This window comes from Pygocentrus nattereri, chromosome 2 (genome assembly GCF_015220715.1).
Source record: "Pygocentrus nattereri isolate fPygNat1 chromosome 2, fPygNat1.pri, whole genome shotgun sequence".
NCBI classification, from domain to species: domain Eukaryota; kingdom Metazoa; phylum Chordata; class Actinopteri; order Characiformes; family Serrasalmidae; genus Pygocentrus; species Pygocentrus nattereri.
The window spans coordinates 1,552,961-1,566,898 of NC_051212.1; the positions used below are offsets into that span (position 1 = coordinate 1,552,961).

General features: G+C 39.2%; 4 protein-coding genes across 4 annotated transcripts in view; 1 reads left to right on the forward strand and 3 right to left on the reverse strand.

Moving 5' to 3' along the window:
- Nucleotides 1–13,938, forward strand: part of LOC108443622 (zinc finger protein 850-like) — a 225,995-nt gene that overhangs the window by 196,249 nt on the left and 15,808 nt on the right. The gene's annotated exons all lie outside the window — the stretch shown is intronic.
- LOC119261940 lies at nucleotides 1,842–4,469 on the reverse strand. Its single transcript, XM_037532473.1, has 3 exons — nucleotides 4,301–4,469; nucleotides 2,769–3,066; nucleotides 1,842–2,685 (listed from the first exon to the last, which is right to left on the reverse strand). Exons 1-3 carry the CDS (start codon nucleotides 4,315–4,317, stop codon nucleotides 2,362–2,364), a joined length of 639 nt encoding a protein of 212 aa, XP_037388370.1. The 5' UTR covers nucleotides 4,318–4,469; the 3' UTR covers nucleotides 1,842–2,361.
- Nucleotides 6,520–9,128, reverse strand: LOC119261941. Its single transcript, XM_037532476.1, has 3 exons — nucleotides 8,959–9,128; nucleotides 7,447–7,744; nucleotides 6,520–7,363 (listed from the first exon to the last, which is right to left on the reverse strand). Exons 1-3 carry the CDS (start codon nucleotides 8,973–8,975, stop codon nucleotides 7,040–7,042), a joined length of 639 nt encoding a protein of 212 aa, XP_037388373.1. The 5' UTR covers nucleotides 8,976–9,128; the 3' UTR covers nucleotides 6,520–7,039.
- LOC119261937 lies at nucleotides 11,166–13,802 on the reverse strand. The gene is made up of 3 exons (XM_037532467.1): nucleotides 13,633–13,802; nucleotides 12,093–12,390; nucleotides 11,166–12,009 (listed from the first exon to the last, which is right to left on the reverse strand). Exons 1-3 carry the CDS (start codon nucleotides 13,647–13,649, stop codon nucleotides 11,686–11,688), a joined length of 639 nt encoding a protein of 212 aa, XP_037388364.1. The 5' UTR covers nucleotides 13,650–13,802; the 3' UTR covers nucleotides 11,166–11,685.

Consider the following 13,938-nt stretch of genomic DNA (forward strand, 5'->3'; position numbering starts at 1 on the left):
ATTTGTGGCAATATTTTTAAGCTTTGTTTTTTTTTTTCAGGAGCAGTGATACAAAAACATTTTCCCACACTTTCATGTAAAACATTTGGGAATTGGTAGTTCACTGTTTTTCACAAATTCCTTGATGGTCTGTATACTCCCGGCATCAGAAATGGAGCGATAGGCACTTATTTATCGAACGTGCACAGAAAGAAGTGCAGATAAGTGCACTGAATGACACATGATCTGTTTCATGTCTCATTGATTAAATGGTCAAATTACACTGGATCGAGCTTTAACTATGTACTTCTATAGGTGGGATACCTGACATTCATCTTAAAGTACAGGCAACCAAATATAATCTTACCCTGATATTGTCCGTTCCATTAGATCATCTTTCTGCTTGTCTATGTGATGGAGATCTTAGCCCATGATATAAATTCCTGTACTGCACAGGCACACACACCTACGCACACACACACACACACACACACACACACACACACACACACAAACATACCCACATACACACACTCACACACACACGTACACATACACATACCTCCGTGGAAACCTACCCACGCATAGATTACAGGGGCGACTGTCACTCCAATTGACGACATTTCGACGAATTGATTTCTATTTTTCATATTTCCTTCATTATCATAAAAACTGTTTTGTCCAGCGGTTTCATCCAATAAACTGGCAAAGCTCCTTTTGGACTCAGGTTGGGTTTTTTACAACACAACCTACAATTTTTCCATTTTCACAATCTTACACAATCAACTCCAAGTCTAAACGGACAGAACAATCAAACATCCTCCTGCCTAACAGATGTGAATATGAAGTAAATTTCAACTAATGTCCAAAAATAATTAACTGTCAGTTTCATTTTTACTTTAATGCTGAATACACCCATTTTCACCTTTCTTTACAGAGTGAGGTGTGTGTGTAGTGGATATTTGTCAAGTGTGTTCACTGCCCCCTAGTGTTTGTTCGCTAGAGTGTGGGCGTGTTTCAGTGCACGGATGGGTTAAATGTGGTGCTGAAATTTCCCTGTTGTAAAGACTAATAAATGTCACTTAATCTTAAATACATTATTATTATTATTGTGGTGTCTGCGTAGAAGAAGAAACAGAAGAAGGCATAATTTCTGCTCTGGGAAATGGTGTTTATTCAGAAGTAACAGAAATACCCTCTACACAAGCATGAAATGCAGAATATAGGTCACCACCAGCCATAGAACTCCAAGACCCCACACAAAACAGTCCACACCCAACACAAGCTAAACACATAACACAAATTAAACATGGCAACAACACAACTTAAAGAACAATAAGTGACAATAAACATCACAGCTCTCCATACCAGACCCCTACAGTCTCTTCTAAGATGCAGAGTAAGTAGCATACATCCCAGTAATTCTACAATGTCCAAATTTGCTGGCTAATGAAAGTATAATAAAATGTCAAAAAAAATGAAAGAAAAAGAAAAAAATATTGCAAAATTCTGTAACTTAACACAAATCAGTATTTCTTCTGTAGATTTTTTTGTTGGACATTGAATCAATTAAGCACATTTATCATGTACATCAAGGTGAGGGAAAAAAGGAAATCGAGGGCTGTAGTACAGAAACTTTTAAACTCTGAAATCGGTTTAATTCACTGCCTGCATAATGAGCTCCATTTATTCCTACTGTAAAACGTTGCTTTCAATATATATTCTTCTTTTCTGTCTCTGTGTTTTAAAAATCTTAGATGCTGCCGACTCGAACTCCACCACCCCTCAGATTAGCTTCCTGTGTTAATGTTGATGATGAAATATTACAGTGATGGTGGTGAATAATGAGGAGATGGAGCTGAACGTGTGCCTGTTTATTAGGAGGAGTAACGCTAGCACGCTCGGCTAAAGCATTTGGGAAATGGAGACTGAAACTGGGTGGCGGCAACGCTCTGATAATCAGCAGGGGGCACTCTGATAAACAGTAGGGGGTGCTCTGATAAACAGTAGGGGGCGCTCTGATAAACAGCAGGGGGCACTCTCACACTACTCACAACTTAGTATATCACACTGTAGTTTTGTTTCATATTTTTTATATCAGTAATGGGAGCTATATGTCTGGTTACCTAATTTCATTATTTTGATTATGTGTTTACGTTTCAGCTGTGCGTGGATTGTTGGGTGCTAGGTAACAGACATGCAAGTTGATTTTTGACATCAATTGAATAGTTTAAGATGTCCTAAGTGGAGATAAGATTAAGATCAGATTTGCTTCTGTAATACGAATTTGTGGAGAATCTTATCTTCACCTGTCAGATCTTAAGACAAAAAAATTAGGAAGTTTCAGTAATAAAACCCCAGGACAGCATTTCTGCTGTCAGCTCAAGAAGTGTAAAAGAAGTCATGCTCATTCTGCATTTGCCTGCGGAAGATATCATTGGCCTTCTGCAGTTTCTCTGTCGAGTTTAGGTACTTGTTCAGAATGGGTCTGTAATGCTTCTCGGACTGGCCACTCTCACTGTCTGATTTCCTGATGTAGTGGACACTGTGTTTGGGTAACTGCAGATTCTGAGCTATCCAGGACCAGGCTCTGGGGCAGGGCAGCAGGGCCACCACGAAGTAGACAGGATCACTCTCCTTCATCACCTCTCTGTACGTATCCAGATACTTCTGCATGGCTGGCATCGGTTCGATGGAATTTAGGTCCTGTAGTAGAAAAAATAACATAAAATTAAGAAGAACAAACAGCTTCTGGTTCTCTGCTATTGCTGCAGCGTTTCAGCTCTTACCTTAATGGAAAGGCTCTGGAGGCATGAGTCCCTAAACTTCTTGTAGCTGGAGTGCCTTCCTTCAATGAAAACCTTCAGGTCCTCTGGCTCTGTGACCTTCTCACTCATCTCCTTCAGCATCGCAGTCACCCCATCCAGGTAGACCATGTCCTGCAGAGTGAACTTGAGATAGCGTTCAGCTTTCATGGTATAACTTTTTAATTTGTTCAGGAACTCAAGATGCAGTGTTTCCTTTGCAAGGTCCAGGCTGTTGTTCCAGAGGTAGTCAGAGACATCATCCATCTGGTTGGCTGTAAAACTGCAACCAGAACGAGGGCAGTACTTGTTACATATGTAGAAGAATAAAATGAATCTATTCAAATGAATGTAAATATCTGCTTGTTATTTTCAAACAGCTTTGAGTGTCAGGTATCCCTCCAGCCCTGACTCTGATGTAAGCCAGTTCCCAGAACCCCCTGGAAGAACACATGCAAACCAGTAAAGCCTCATTTGTTTATTTTAACCACACACGTCTGACTAGTTCTATCTTATTTTGTTGAGTCTGATTCTTAGGGAACTCAGTCAAAGTGCGCTGTTTTATTGCCACCTTATTAAAAATGTCTTCACACATAGTTTCTACCTGTGCACTGCAGAACTTCACCAGTGGTTTCACTATTACTTTTTTCTCTTAAGATTCTTGGGCTGACTGGGTTTAAAATCATTTAAGTGGGACAGTTGGTCAAGCCTTCAAAAACACCCATAGAGCTCATAACCAACTCTAGGCAACTTACAGTAGAGTCACCCATGACATCTCTTGCAGGACCTGTGATGCTAAAAGCTGTTACACACTATACATGAACTCAGCTTGACTCTCCATAACTTCATTCGTTTTTGGGGATTTTTGAAGCTCCACACGAGATAAATTAATGTGCAACGCCAGACGGTCAAAGGTAAAACACAGGTCGTTATTGAGGTGGTAGAGGTTATTTCTGCACTCTCTGATCGAGACAGAGACCAGGGTGACTTCAGAGTTTTAAGATGGGCTCCAGCTTCTCTAATGCTAGAGCACAGCAAGCTGAGCTACAACCACCTGGCTGTTCACATCGATCACATTCACAGAGATCGGCGTCAGGCCCGCACACTGACCGATGGATGATGTTGGCAGATGTAATTATTTCATAATGTGGAGTGCAGCCATCAAGTAAATAATTAAATAAATCATTAAATAAGTAAACGGTACAAATAATGAATTTAATTCTATTTTAACACATAACAAAGTATGAAAAATGCACATTTAAAGTGACGACTAATCAGGTCACAAATGATTTAAGCTTTTATTTCAAAATTCAATCAAAAATATACCATGTAACATAAATCTCTGTCATTACATATATATATATATATATATATATATATATTTAGAGAGATAGAGAGAGAGATTCATTCAGTATATATCAATGTTCAGATGCCTGTGATTGTTAAATATTTGGCTTGCAATAATATATTACAATTAAACATTGCAAAGGAAAGGTACAAAGCATTTGAGTCCTTACCTTGCAGCAGACGTCATCTTGTCTCCAATGTAAATACAATTTAGATTCGGCTAAACTGAAAGTTATAATAACAGTAAATCAAGTCAGCAACACTGACACTGGTGTAATCTTCAAGGTGTAACAACGCTCTGTGTCACAACAATCTGTTGAAAGGCATGGAAGTTCCCCAGCATTTAAACTTTGTCTTGGCTGATCATGTGATCCTAGTGCCAAAGGTGGTACAGTTCTGGTACAGTTACATCACCACGTCACGCTATGAATTTCTGTGGAACAAGCACACTCAGACACTCACACCCACCAGGAATTTGTCATCTTTTCTATGATTATTACGGACTCAAATGTTTGACTTTTCAGTGGATTTATTAAAATTTGTGGCAATATTTTTAAGCTTTGTTTTTTTTTTTCAGGAGCAGTGATACAAAAACATTTTCCCACACTTTCATGTAAAACATTTGGGAATTGGTAGTTCACTGTTTTTCACAAATTCCTTGATGGTCTGTATACTCCCGGCATCAGAAATGGAGCGATAGGCACTTATTTATCGAACGTGCACAGAAAGAAGTGCAGATAAGTGCACTGAATGACACATGATCTGTTTCATGTCTCATTGATTAAATGGTCAAATTACAATGGATCGAGCTTTAACTATGTACTTCTATAGGTGGGATACCTGACATTCATCTTAAAGTACAGGCAACCAAATATAATCTTACCCTGATATTGTCCGTTCCATTAGATCATCTTTCTGCTTGTCTATGTGATGGAGATCTTAGCCCATGATATAAATTCCTGTCCTGCACAGGCACACACACCTACGCACACACACACACACACACACACACACACACACACACACACACACACACACAAACAAACACACATACACACACACACACACACACGTACACATACACATACCTCCGTGGAAACCTACCCACGCATAGATTACAGGGGCGACTGTCACTCCAATTGACGACATTTCGACGAATTGATTTCTATTTTTCATATTTCCTTCATTATCATAAAAACTGTTTTGTCCAGCGGTTTCATCCAATAAACTGGCAAAGCTCCCTTTGGACTCAGGTTGGGTTTTTTACAACACAACCTACAATTTTTCCATTTTCACAATCTTACACAATCAACTCCAAGTCTAAACGGACAGAACAATCAAACATCCTCCTGCCTAACAGATGTGAATATGAAGTAAATTTCAACTAATGTCCAAAAATAATTAACTGTCAGTTTCATTTTTACTTTAATGCTGAATACACCCATTTTCACCTTTCTTTACAGAGTGAGGTGTGTGTGTAGTGGATATTTGTCAAGTGTGTTCACTGCCCCCTAGTGTTTGTTCGCTAGAGTGTGGGCGTGTTTCAGTGCACGGATGGGTTAAATGTGGTGCTGAAATTTCCCTGTTGTAAAGACTAATAAATGTCACTTAATCTTAAATATATTATTATTATTATTGTGGTGTCTGCGTAGAAGAAGAAACAGAAGAAGGCATAATTTCTGCTCTGGGAAATGGTGTTTATTCAGAAGTAACAGAAATACCCTCTACACAAGCATGAAATGCAGAATATAGGTCACCACCAGCCATAGAACTCCAAGACCCCACACAAAACAGTCCACACCCAACACAAGCTAAACACATAACACAAATTAAACATGGCAACAACACAACTTAAAGAACAATAAGTGACAATAAACATCATAGCTCTCCATACCAGACCCCTACAGTCTCTTCTAAGATGCAGAGTAAGTAGCATACATCCCAGTAATTCTACAATGTCCAAATTTGCTGGCTAATGAAAGTATAATAAAATGTCAAAAAAAATGAAAGAAAAAGAAAAAAATATTGCAAAATTCTGTAACTTAACACAAATCAGTATTTCTTCTGTAGATTTTTTTTGTTGGACATTGAATCAATTAAGCACATTTATCATGTACATCAAGGTGAGGGAAAAAAGGAAATCGAGGGCTGTAGTACAGAAACTTTTAAACTCTGAAATCGGTTTAATTCACTGCCTGCATAATGAGCTCCATTTATTCCTACTGTAAAACGTTGCTTTCAATATATATTCTTCTTTTCTGTCTCTGTGTTTTAAAAATCTTAGATGCTGCCGACTCGAACTCCACCACCCCTCAGATTAGCTTCCTGTGTTAATGTTGATGATGAAATATTACAGTGATGGTGGTGAATAATGAGGAGATGGAGCTGAACGTGTGCCTGTTTATTAGGAGGAGTAACGCTAGCACGCTCGGCTAAAGCATTTGGGAAATGGAGACTGAAACTGGGTGGCGGCAACGCTCTGATAATCAGCAGGGGGCACTCTGATAAACAGTAGGGGGTGCTCTGATAAACAGTAGGGGGCGCTCTGATAAACAGCAGGGGGCACTCTCACACTACTCACAACTTAGTATATCACACTGTAGTTTTGTTTCATATTTTTTATATCAGTAATGGGAGCTATATGTCTGGTTACCTAATTTCATTATTTTGATTATGTGTTTACGTTTCAGCTGTGCGTAGATTGTTGGGTGCTAGGTAACAGACATGCAAGTTGATTTTTGACATCAATTGAATAGTTTAAGATGTCCTAAGTGGAGATAAGATTAAGATCAGATTTGCTTCTGTAATACGAATTTGTGGAGAATCTTATCTTCACCTGTCAGATCTTAAGACAAAAAAATTAGGAAGTTTCAGTAATAAAACCCCAGGACAGCATTTCTGCTGTCAGCTCAAGAAGTGTAAAAGAAGTCATGCTCATTCTGCATTTGCCTGCGGAAGATATCATTGGCCTTCTGCAGTTTCTCTGTCGAGTTTAGGTACTTGTTCAGAATGGGTCTGTAATGCTTCTCGGACTGGCCACTCTCACTGTCTGATTTCCTGATGTAGTGGACACTGTGTTTGGGTAACTGCAGATTCTGAGCTATCCAGGACCAGGCTCTGGGGCAGGGCAGCAGGGCCACCACGAAGTAGACAGGATCACTCTCCTTCATCACCTCTCTGTACGTATCCAGATACTTCTGCATGGCTGGCATCGGTTCGATGGAATTTAGGTCCTGTAGTAGAAAAAATAACATAAAATTAAGAAGAACAAACAGCTTCTGGTTCTCTGCTATTGCTGCAGCGTTTCAGCTCTTACCTTAATGGAAAGGCTCTGGAGGCATGAGTCCCTAAACTTCTTGTAGCTGGAGTGCCTTCCTTCAATGAAAACCTTCAGGTCCTCTGGCTCTGTGACCTTCTCACTCATCTCCTTCAGCATCGCAGTCACCCCATCCAGGTAGACCATGTCCTGCAGAGTGAACTTGAGATAGCGTTCAGCTTTCATGGTATAACTTTTTAATTTGTTCAGGAACTCAAGATGCAGTGTTTCCTTTGCAAGGTCCAGGCTGTTGTTCCAGAGGTAGTCAGAGACATCATCCATCTGGTTGGCTGTAAAACTGCAACCAGAACGAGGGCAGTACTTGTTACATATGTAGAAGAATAAAATGAATCTATTCAAATGAATGTAAATATCTGCTTGTTATTTTCAAACAGCTTTGAGTGTCAGGTATCCCTCCAGCCCTGACTCTGATGTAAGCCAGTTCCCAGAACCCCCTGGAAGAACACATGCAAACCAATAAAGCCTCATTTGTTTATTTTAACCACACACGTCTGACTAGTTCTATCTTATTTTGTTGAGTCTGATTCTTAGGGAACTCAGTCAAAGTGCGCTGTTTTTTTTCCACCTTATTAAAAATGTCTTCACACATAGTTTCTACCTGTGCACTGCAGAACTTCACCAGTGGTTTCACTATTACTTTTTTCTCTTAAGATTCTTGGGCTGACTGGGTTTAAAATCATTTAAGTGGGACAGTTGGTCAAGCCTTCAAAAACACCCATAGAGCTCATAACCAACTCTAGGCAACTTACAGTAGAGTCACCCATGACATCTCTTGCAGGACCTGTGATGCTAAAAGCTGTTACACACTATACATGAACTCAGCTTGACTCTCCATAACTTCATTCGTTTTTGGGGATTTTTGAAGCTCCACACGAGATAAATTAATGTGCAACGCCAGACGGTCAAAGGTAAAACACAGGTCGTTATTGAGGTGGTAGAGGTTATTTCTGCACTCTCTGATCGAGACAGAGACCAGGGTGACTTCAGAGTTTTAAGATGGGCTCCAGCTTCTCTAATGCTAGAGCACAGCAAGCTGAGCTACAACCACCTGGCTGTTCACATCGATCACATTCACAGAGATCGGCGTCAGGTCCGCACACTGACCGATGGATGATGTTGGCAGATTTAATTATTTCATAATGTGGAGTGCAGCCATCAAGTAAATAATTAAATAAATCATTAAATAAGTAAACGGTACAAATAATGAATTTAATTCTATTTTAACACATAACAAAGTATGAAAAATGCACATTTAAAGTGACGACTAATCAGGTCACAAATGATTTAAGCTTTTATTTCAAAATTCAATCAAAAATATACAATGTAACATAAATCTCTGTCATTATATATATATATTTAGAGAGATAGAGAGAGAGATTCATTCAGTATATATCAATGTTCAGATGCCTGTGATTGTTAAATATTTGGCTTGCAATAATATATTACAATTAAACATTGCAAAGGAAAGGTACAAAGCATTTGAGTCCTTACCTTGCAGCAGACGTCATCTTGTCTCCAATGTAAATACAATTTAGATTCGGCTAAACTGAAAGTTATAATAACAGTAAATCAAGTCAGCAACACTGACACTGGTGTAATCTTCAAGGTGTAACAACGCTCTGTGTCACAACAATCTGTTGAAAGGCATGAAAGTTCCCCAGCATTTAAACTTTGTCTTGGCTGATCATGTGATCCTAGTGCCAAAGGTGGTACAGTTCTGGTACAGTTACATCACCACGTCACGCTATGAATTTCTGTGGAACAAGCACACTCAGACACTCACACCCACCAGGAATTTGCCATCTTTTCTATGATTATTACGGACTCAAATGTTTGACTTTTCAGTGGATTTATTAAAATTTGTGGCAATATTTTTAAGCTTTGTTTTTTTTTTTCAGGAGCAGTGATACAAAAACATTTTCCCACACTTTCATGTAAAACATTTGGGAATTGGTAGTTCACTGTTTTTCACAAATTCCTTGATGGTCTGTATACTCCCGGCATCAGAAATGGAGCGATAGGCACTTATTTATCGAACGTGCACAGAAAGAAGTGCAGATAAGTGCACTGAATGACACATGATCTGTTTCATGTCTCATTGATTAAATGGTCAAATTACACTGGATCGAGCTTTAACTATGTACTTCTATAGGTGGGATACCTGACATTCATCTTAAAGTACAGGCAACCAAATATAATCTTACCCTGATATTGTCCGTTCCATTAGATCATCTTTCTGCTTGTCTATGTGATGGAGATCTTAGCCCATGATATAAATTCCTGTACTGCACAGGCACACACACCTACGCACACACACACACACACACACACACACACACACACACACAAACATACCCACATACACACACTCACACACACACGTACACATACACATACCTCCGTGGAAACCTACCCACGCATAGATTACAGGGGCGACTGTCACTCCAATTGACGACATTTCGACGAATTGATTTCTATTTTTCATATTTCCTTCATTATCATAAAAACTGTTTTGTCCAGCGGTTTCATCCAATAAACTGGCAAAGCTCCTTTTGGACTCAGGTTGGGTTTTTTACAACACAACCTACAATTTTTCCATTTTCACAATCTTACACAATCAACTCCAAGTCTAAACGGACAGAACAATCAAACATCCTCCTGCCTAACAGATGTGAATATGAAGTAAATTTCAACTAATGTCCAAAAATAATTAACTGTCAGTTTCATTTTTACTTTAATGCTGAATACACCCATTTTCACCTTTCTTTACAGAGTGAGGTGTGTGTGTAGTGGATATTTGTCAAGTGTGTTCACTGCCCCCTAGTGTGTGTTCGCTAGAGTGTGGGCGTGTTTCAGTGCACGGATGGGTTAAATGTGGTGCTGAAATTTCCCTGTTGTAAAGACTAATAAATGTCACTTAATCTTAAATACATTATTATTATTATTGTGGTGTCTGCGTAGAAGAAGAAACAGAAGAAGGCATAATTTCTGCTCTGGGAAATGGTGTTTATTCAGAAGTAACAGAAATACCCTCTACACAAGCATGAAATGCAGAATATAGGTCACCACCAGCCATAGAACTCCAAGACCCCACACAAAACAGTCCACACCCAACACAAGCTAAACACATAACACAAATTAAACATGGCAACAACACAACTTAAAGAACAATAAGTGACAATAAACATCACAGCTCTCCATACCAGACCCCTACAGTCTCTTCTAAGATGCAGAGTAAGTAGCATACATCCCAGTAATTCTACAATGTCCAAATTTGCTGGCTAATGAAAGTATAATAAAATGTCAAAAAAAATGAAAGAAAAAGAAAAAAATATTGCAAAATTCTGTAACTTAACACAAATCAGTATTTCTTCTGTAGATTTTTTTTGTTGGACATTGAATCAATTAAGCACATTTATCATGTACATCAAGGTGAGGGAAAAAAGGAAATCGAGGGCTGTAGTACAGAAACTTTTAAACTCTGAAATCGGTTTAATTCACTGCCTGCATAATGAGCTCCATTTATTCCTACTGTAAAACGTTGCTTTCAATATATATTCTTCTTTTCTGTCTCTGTGTTTTAAAAATCTTAGATGCTGCCGACTCGAACTCCACCACCCCTCAGATTAGCTTCCTGTGTTAATGTTGATGATGAAATATTACAGTGATGGTGGTGAATAATGAGGAGATGGAGCTGAACGTGTGCCTGTTTATTAGGAGGAGTAACGCTAGCACGCTCGGCTAAAGCATTTGGGAAATGGAGACTGAAACTGGGTGGCGGCAACGCTCTGATAATCAGCAGGGGGCACTCTGATAAACAGTAGGGGGTGCTCTGATAAACAGTAGGGGGCGCTCTGATAAACAGCAGGGGGCACTCTCACACTACTCACAACTTAGTATATCACACTGTAGTTTTGTTTCATATTTTTTATATCAGTAATGGGAGCTATATGTCTGGTTACCTAATTTCATTATTTTGATTATGTGTTTACGTTTCAGCTGTGCGTGGATTGTTGGGTGCTAGGTAACAGACATGCAAGTTGATTTTTGACATCAATTGAATAGTTTAAGATGTCCTAAGTGGAGATAAGATTAAGATCAGATTTGCTTCTGTAATACGAATTTGTGGAGAATCTTATCTTCACCTGTCAGATCTTAAGACAAAAAAATTAGGAAGTTTCAGTAATAAAACCCCAGGACAGCATTTCTGCTGTCAGCTCAAGAAGTGTAAAAGAAGTCATGCTCATTCTGCATTTGCCTGCGGAAGATATCATTGGCCTTCTGCAGTTTCTCTGTCGAGTTTAGGTACTTGTTCAGAATGGGTCTGTAATGCTTCTCGGACTGGCCACTCTCACTGTCTGATTTCCTGATGTAGTGGACACTGTGTTTGGGTAACTGCAGATTCTGAGCTATCCAGGACCAGGCTCTGGGGCAGGGCAGCAGGGCCACCACGAAGTAGACAGGATCACTCTCCTTCATCACCTCTCTGTACGTATCCAGATACTTCTGCATGGCTGGCATCGGTTCGATGGAATTTAGGTCCTGTAGTAGAAAAAATAACATAAAATTAAGAAGAACAAACAGCTTCTGGTTCTCTGCTATTGCTGCAGCGTTTCAGCTCTTACCTTAATGAAAAGGCTCTGGAGGCATGAGTCCCTAAACTTCTTGTAGCTGGAGTGCCTTCCTTCAATGAAAACCTTCAGGTCCTCTGGCTCTGTGACCTTCTCACTCATCTCCTTCAGCATCGCAGTCAACCCATCCAGGTAGACCATGTCCTGCAGAGTGAACTTGAGATAGCGTTCAGCTTTCATGGTATAACTTTTTAATTTGTTCAGGAACTCAAGATGCAGTGTTTCCTTTGCAAGGTCCAGGCTGTTGTTCCAGAGGTAGTCAGAGACATCATCCATCTGGTTGGCTGTAAAACTGCAACCAGAACGAGGGCAGTACTTGTTACATATGTAGAAGAATAAAATGAATCTATTCAAATGAATGTAAATATCTGCTTGTTATTTTCAAACAGCTTTGAGTGTCAGGTATCCCTCCAGCCCTGACTCTGATGTAAGCCAGTTCCCAGAACCCCCTGGAAGAACACATGCAAACCAGTAAAGCCTCATTTGTTTATTTTAACCACACACGTCTGACTAGTTCTATCTTATTTTGTTGAGTCTGATTCTTAGGGAACTCAGTCAAAGTGCGCTGTTTTTTTTCCACCTTATTAAAAATGTCTTCACACATAGTTTCTACCTGTGCACTGCAGAACTTCACCAGTGGTTTCACTATTACTTTTTTCTCTTAAGATTCTTGGGCTGACTGGGTTTAAAATCATTTAAGTGGGACAGTTGGTCAAGCCTTCAAAAACACCCATAGAGCTCATAACCAACTCTAGGCAACTTACAGTAGAGTCACCCATGACATCTCTTGCAGGACCTGTGATGCTAAAAGCTGTTACACACTATACATGAACTCAGCTTGACTCTCCATAACTTCATTCGTTTTTGGGGATTTTTGAAGCTCCACACGAGATAAATTAATGTGCAACGCCAGACGGTCAAAGGTAAAACACAGGTCGTTATTGAGGTGGTAGAGGTTATTTCTGCACTCTCTGATCGAGACAGAGACCAGGGTGACTTCAGAGTTTTAAGATGGGCTCCAGCTTCTCTAATGCTAGAGCACAGCAAGCTGAGCTACAACCACCTGGCTGTTCACATCGATCACATTCACAGAGATCGGCGTCAGGCCCGCACACTGACCGATGGATGATGTTGGCAGATTTAATTATTTCATAATGTGGAGTGCAGCCATCAAGTAAATAATTAAATAAATCATTAAATAAGTAAACGGTACAAATAATGAATTTAATTCTATTTTAACACATAACAAAGTATGAAAAATGCACATTTAAAGTGACGACTAATCAGGTCACAAATGATTTAAGCTTTTATTTCAAAATTCAATCAAAAATATACCATGTAACATAAATCTCTGTCATTACATATATATATATATATATATATATATATATATATATATTTAGAGAGATAGAGAGAGAGATTCATTCAGTATATATCAATGTTCAGATGCCTGTGATTGTTAAATATTTGGCTTGCAATAATATATTACAATTAAACATTGCAAAGGAAAGGTACAAAGCATTTGAGTCCTTACCTTGCAGCAGACGTCATCTTGTCTCCAATGTAAATACAATTTAGATTCGGCTAAACTGAAAGTTATAATAACAGTAAATCAAGTCAGCAACACTGACACTGGTGTAATCTTCAAGGTGTAACAACGCTCTGTGTCACAACAATCTGTTGAAAGGCATGGAAGTTCCCCAGCATTTAAACTTTGTCTTGGCTGATCATGTGATCCTAGTGCCAAAGGTGGTACAGTTCTGGTACAGTTACATCACCACGTCACGCTATGAATTTCTGTGGAACAAGCACACTCAGACACTCACACCCACCAGGAATT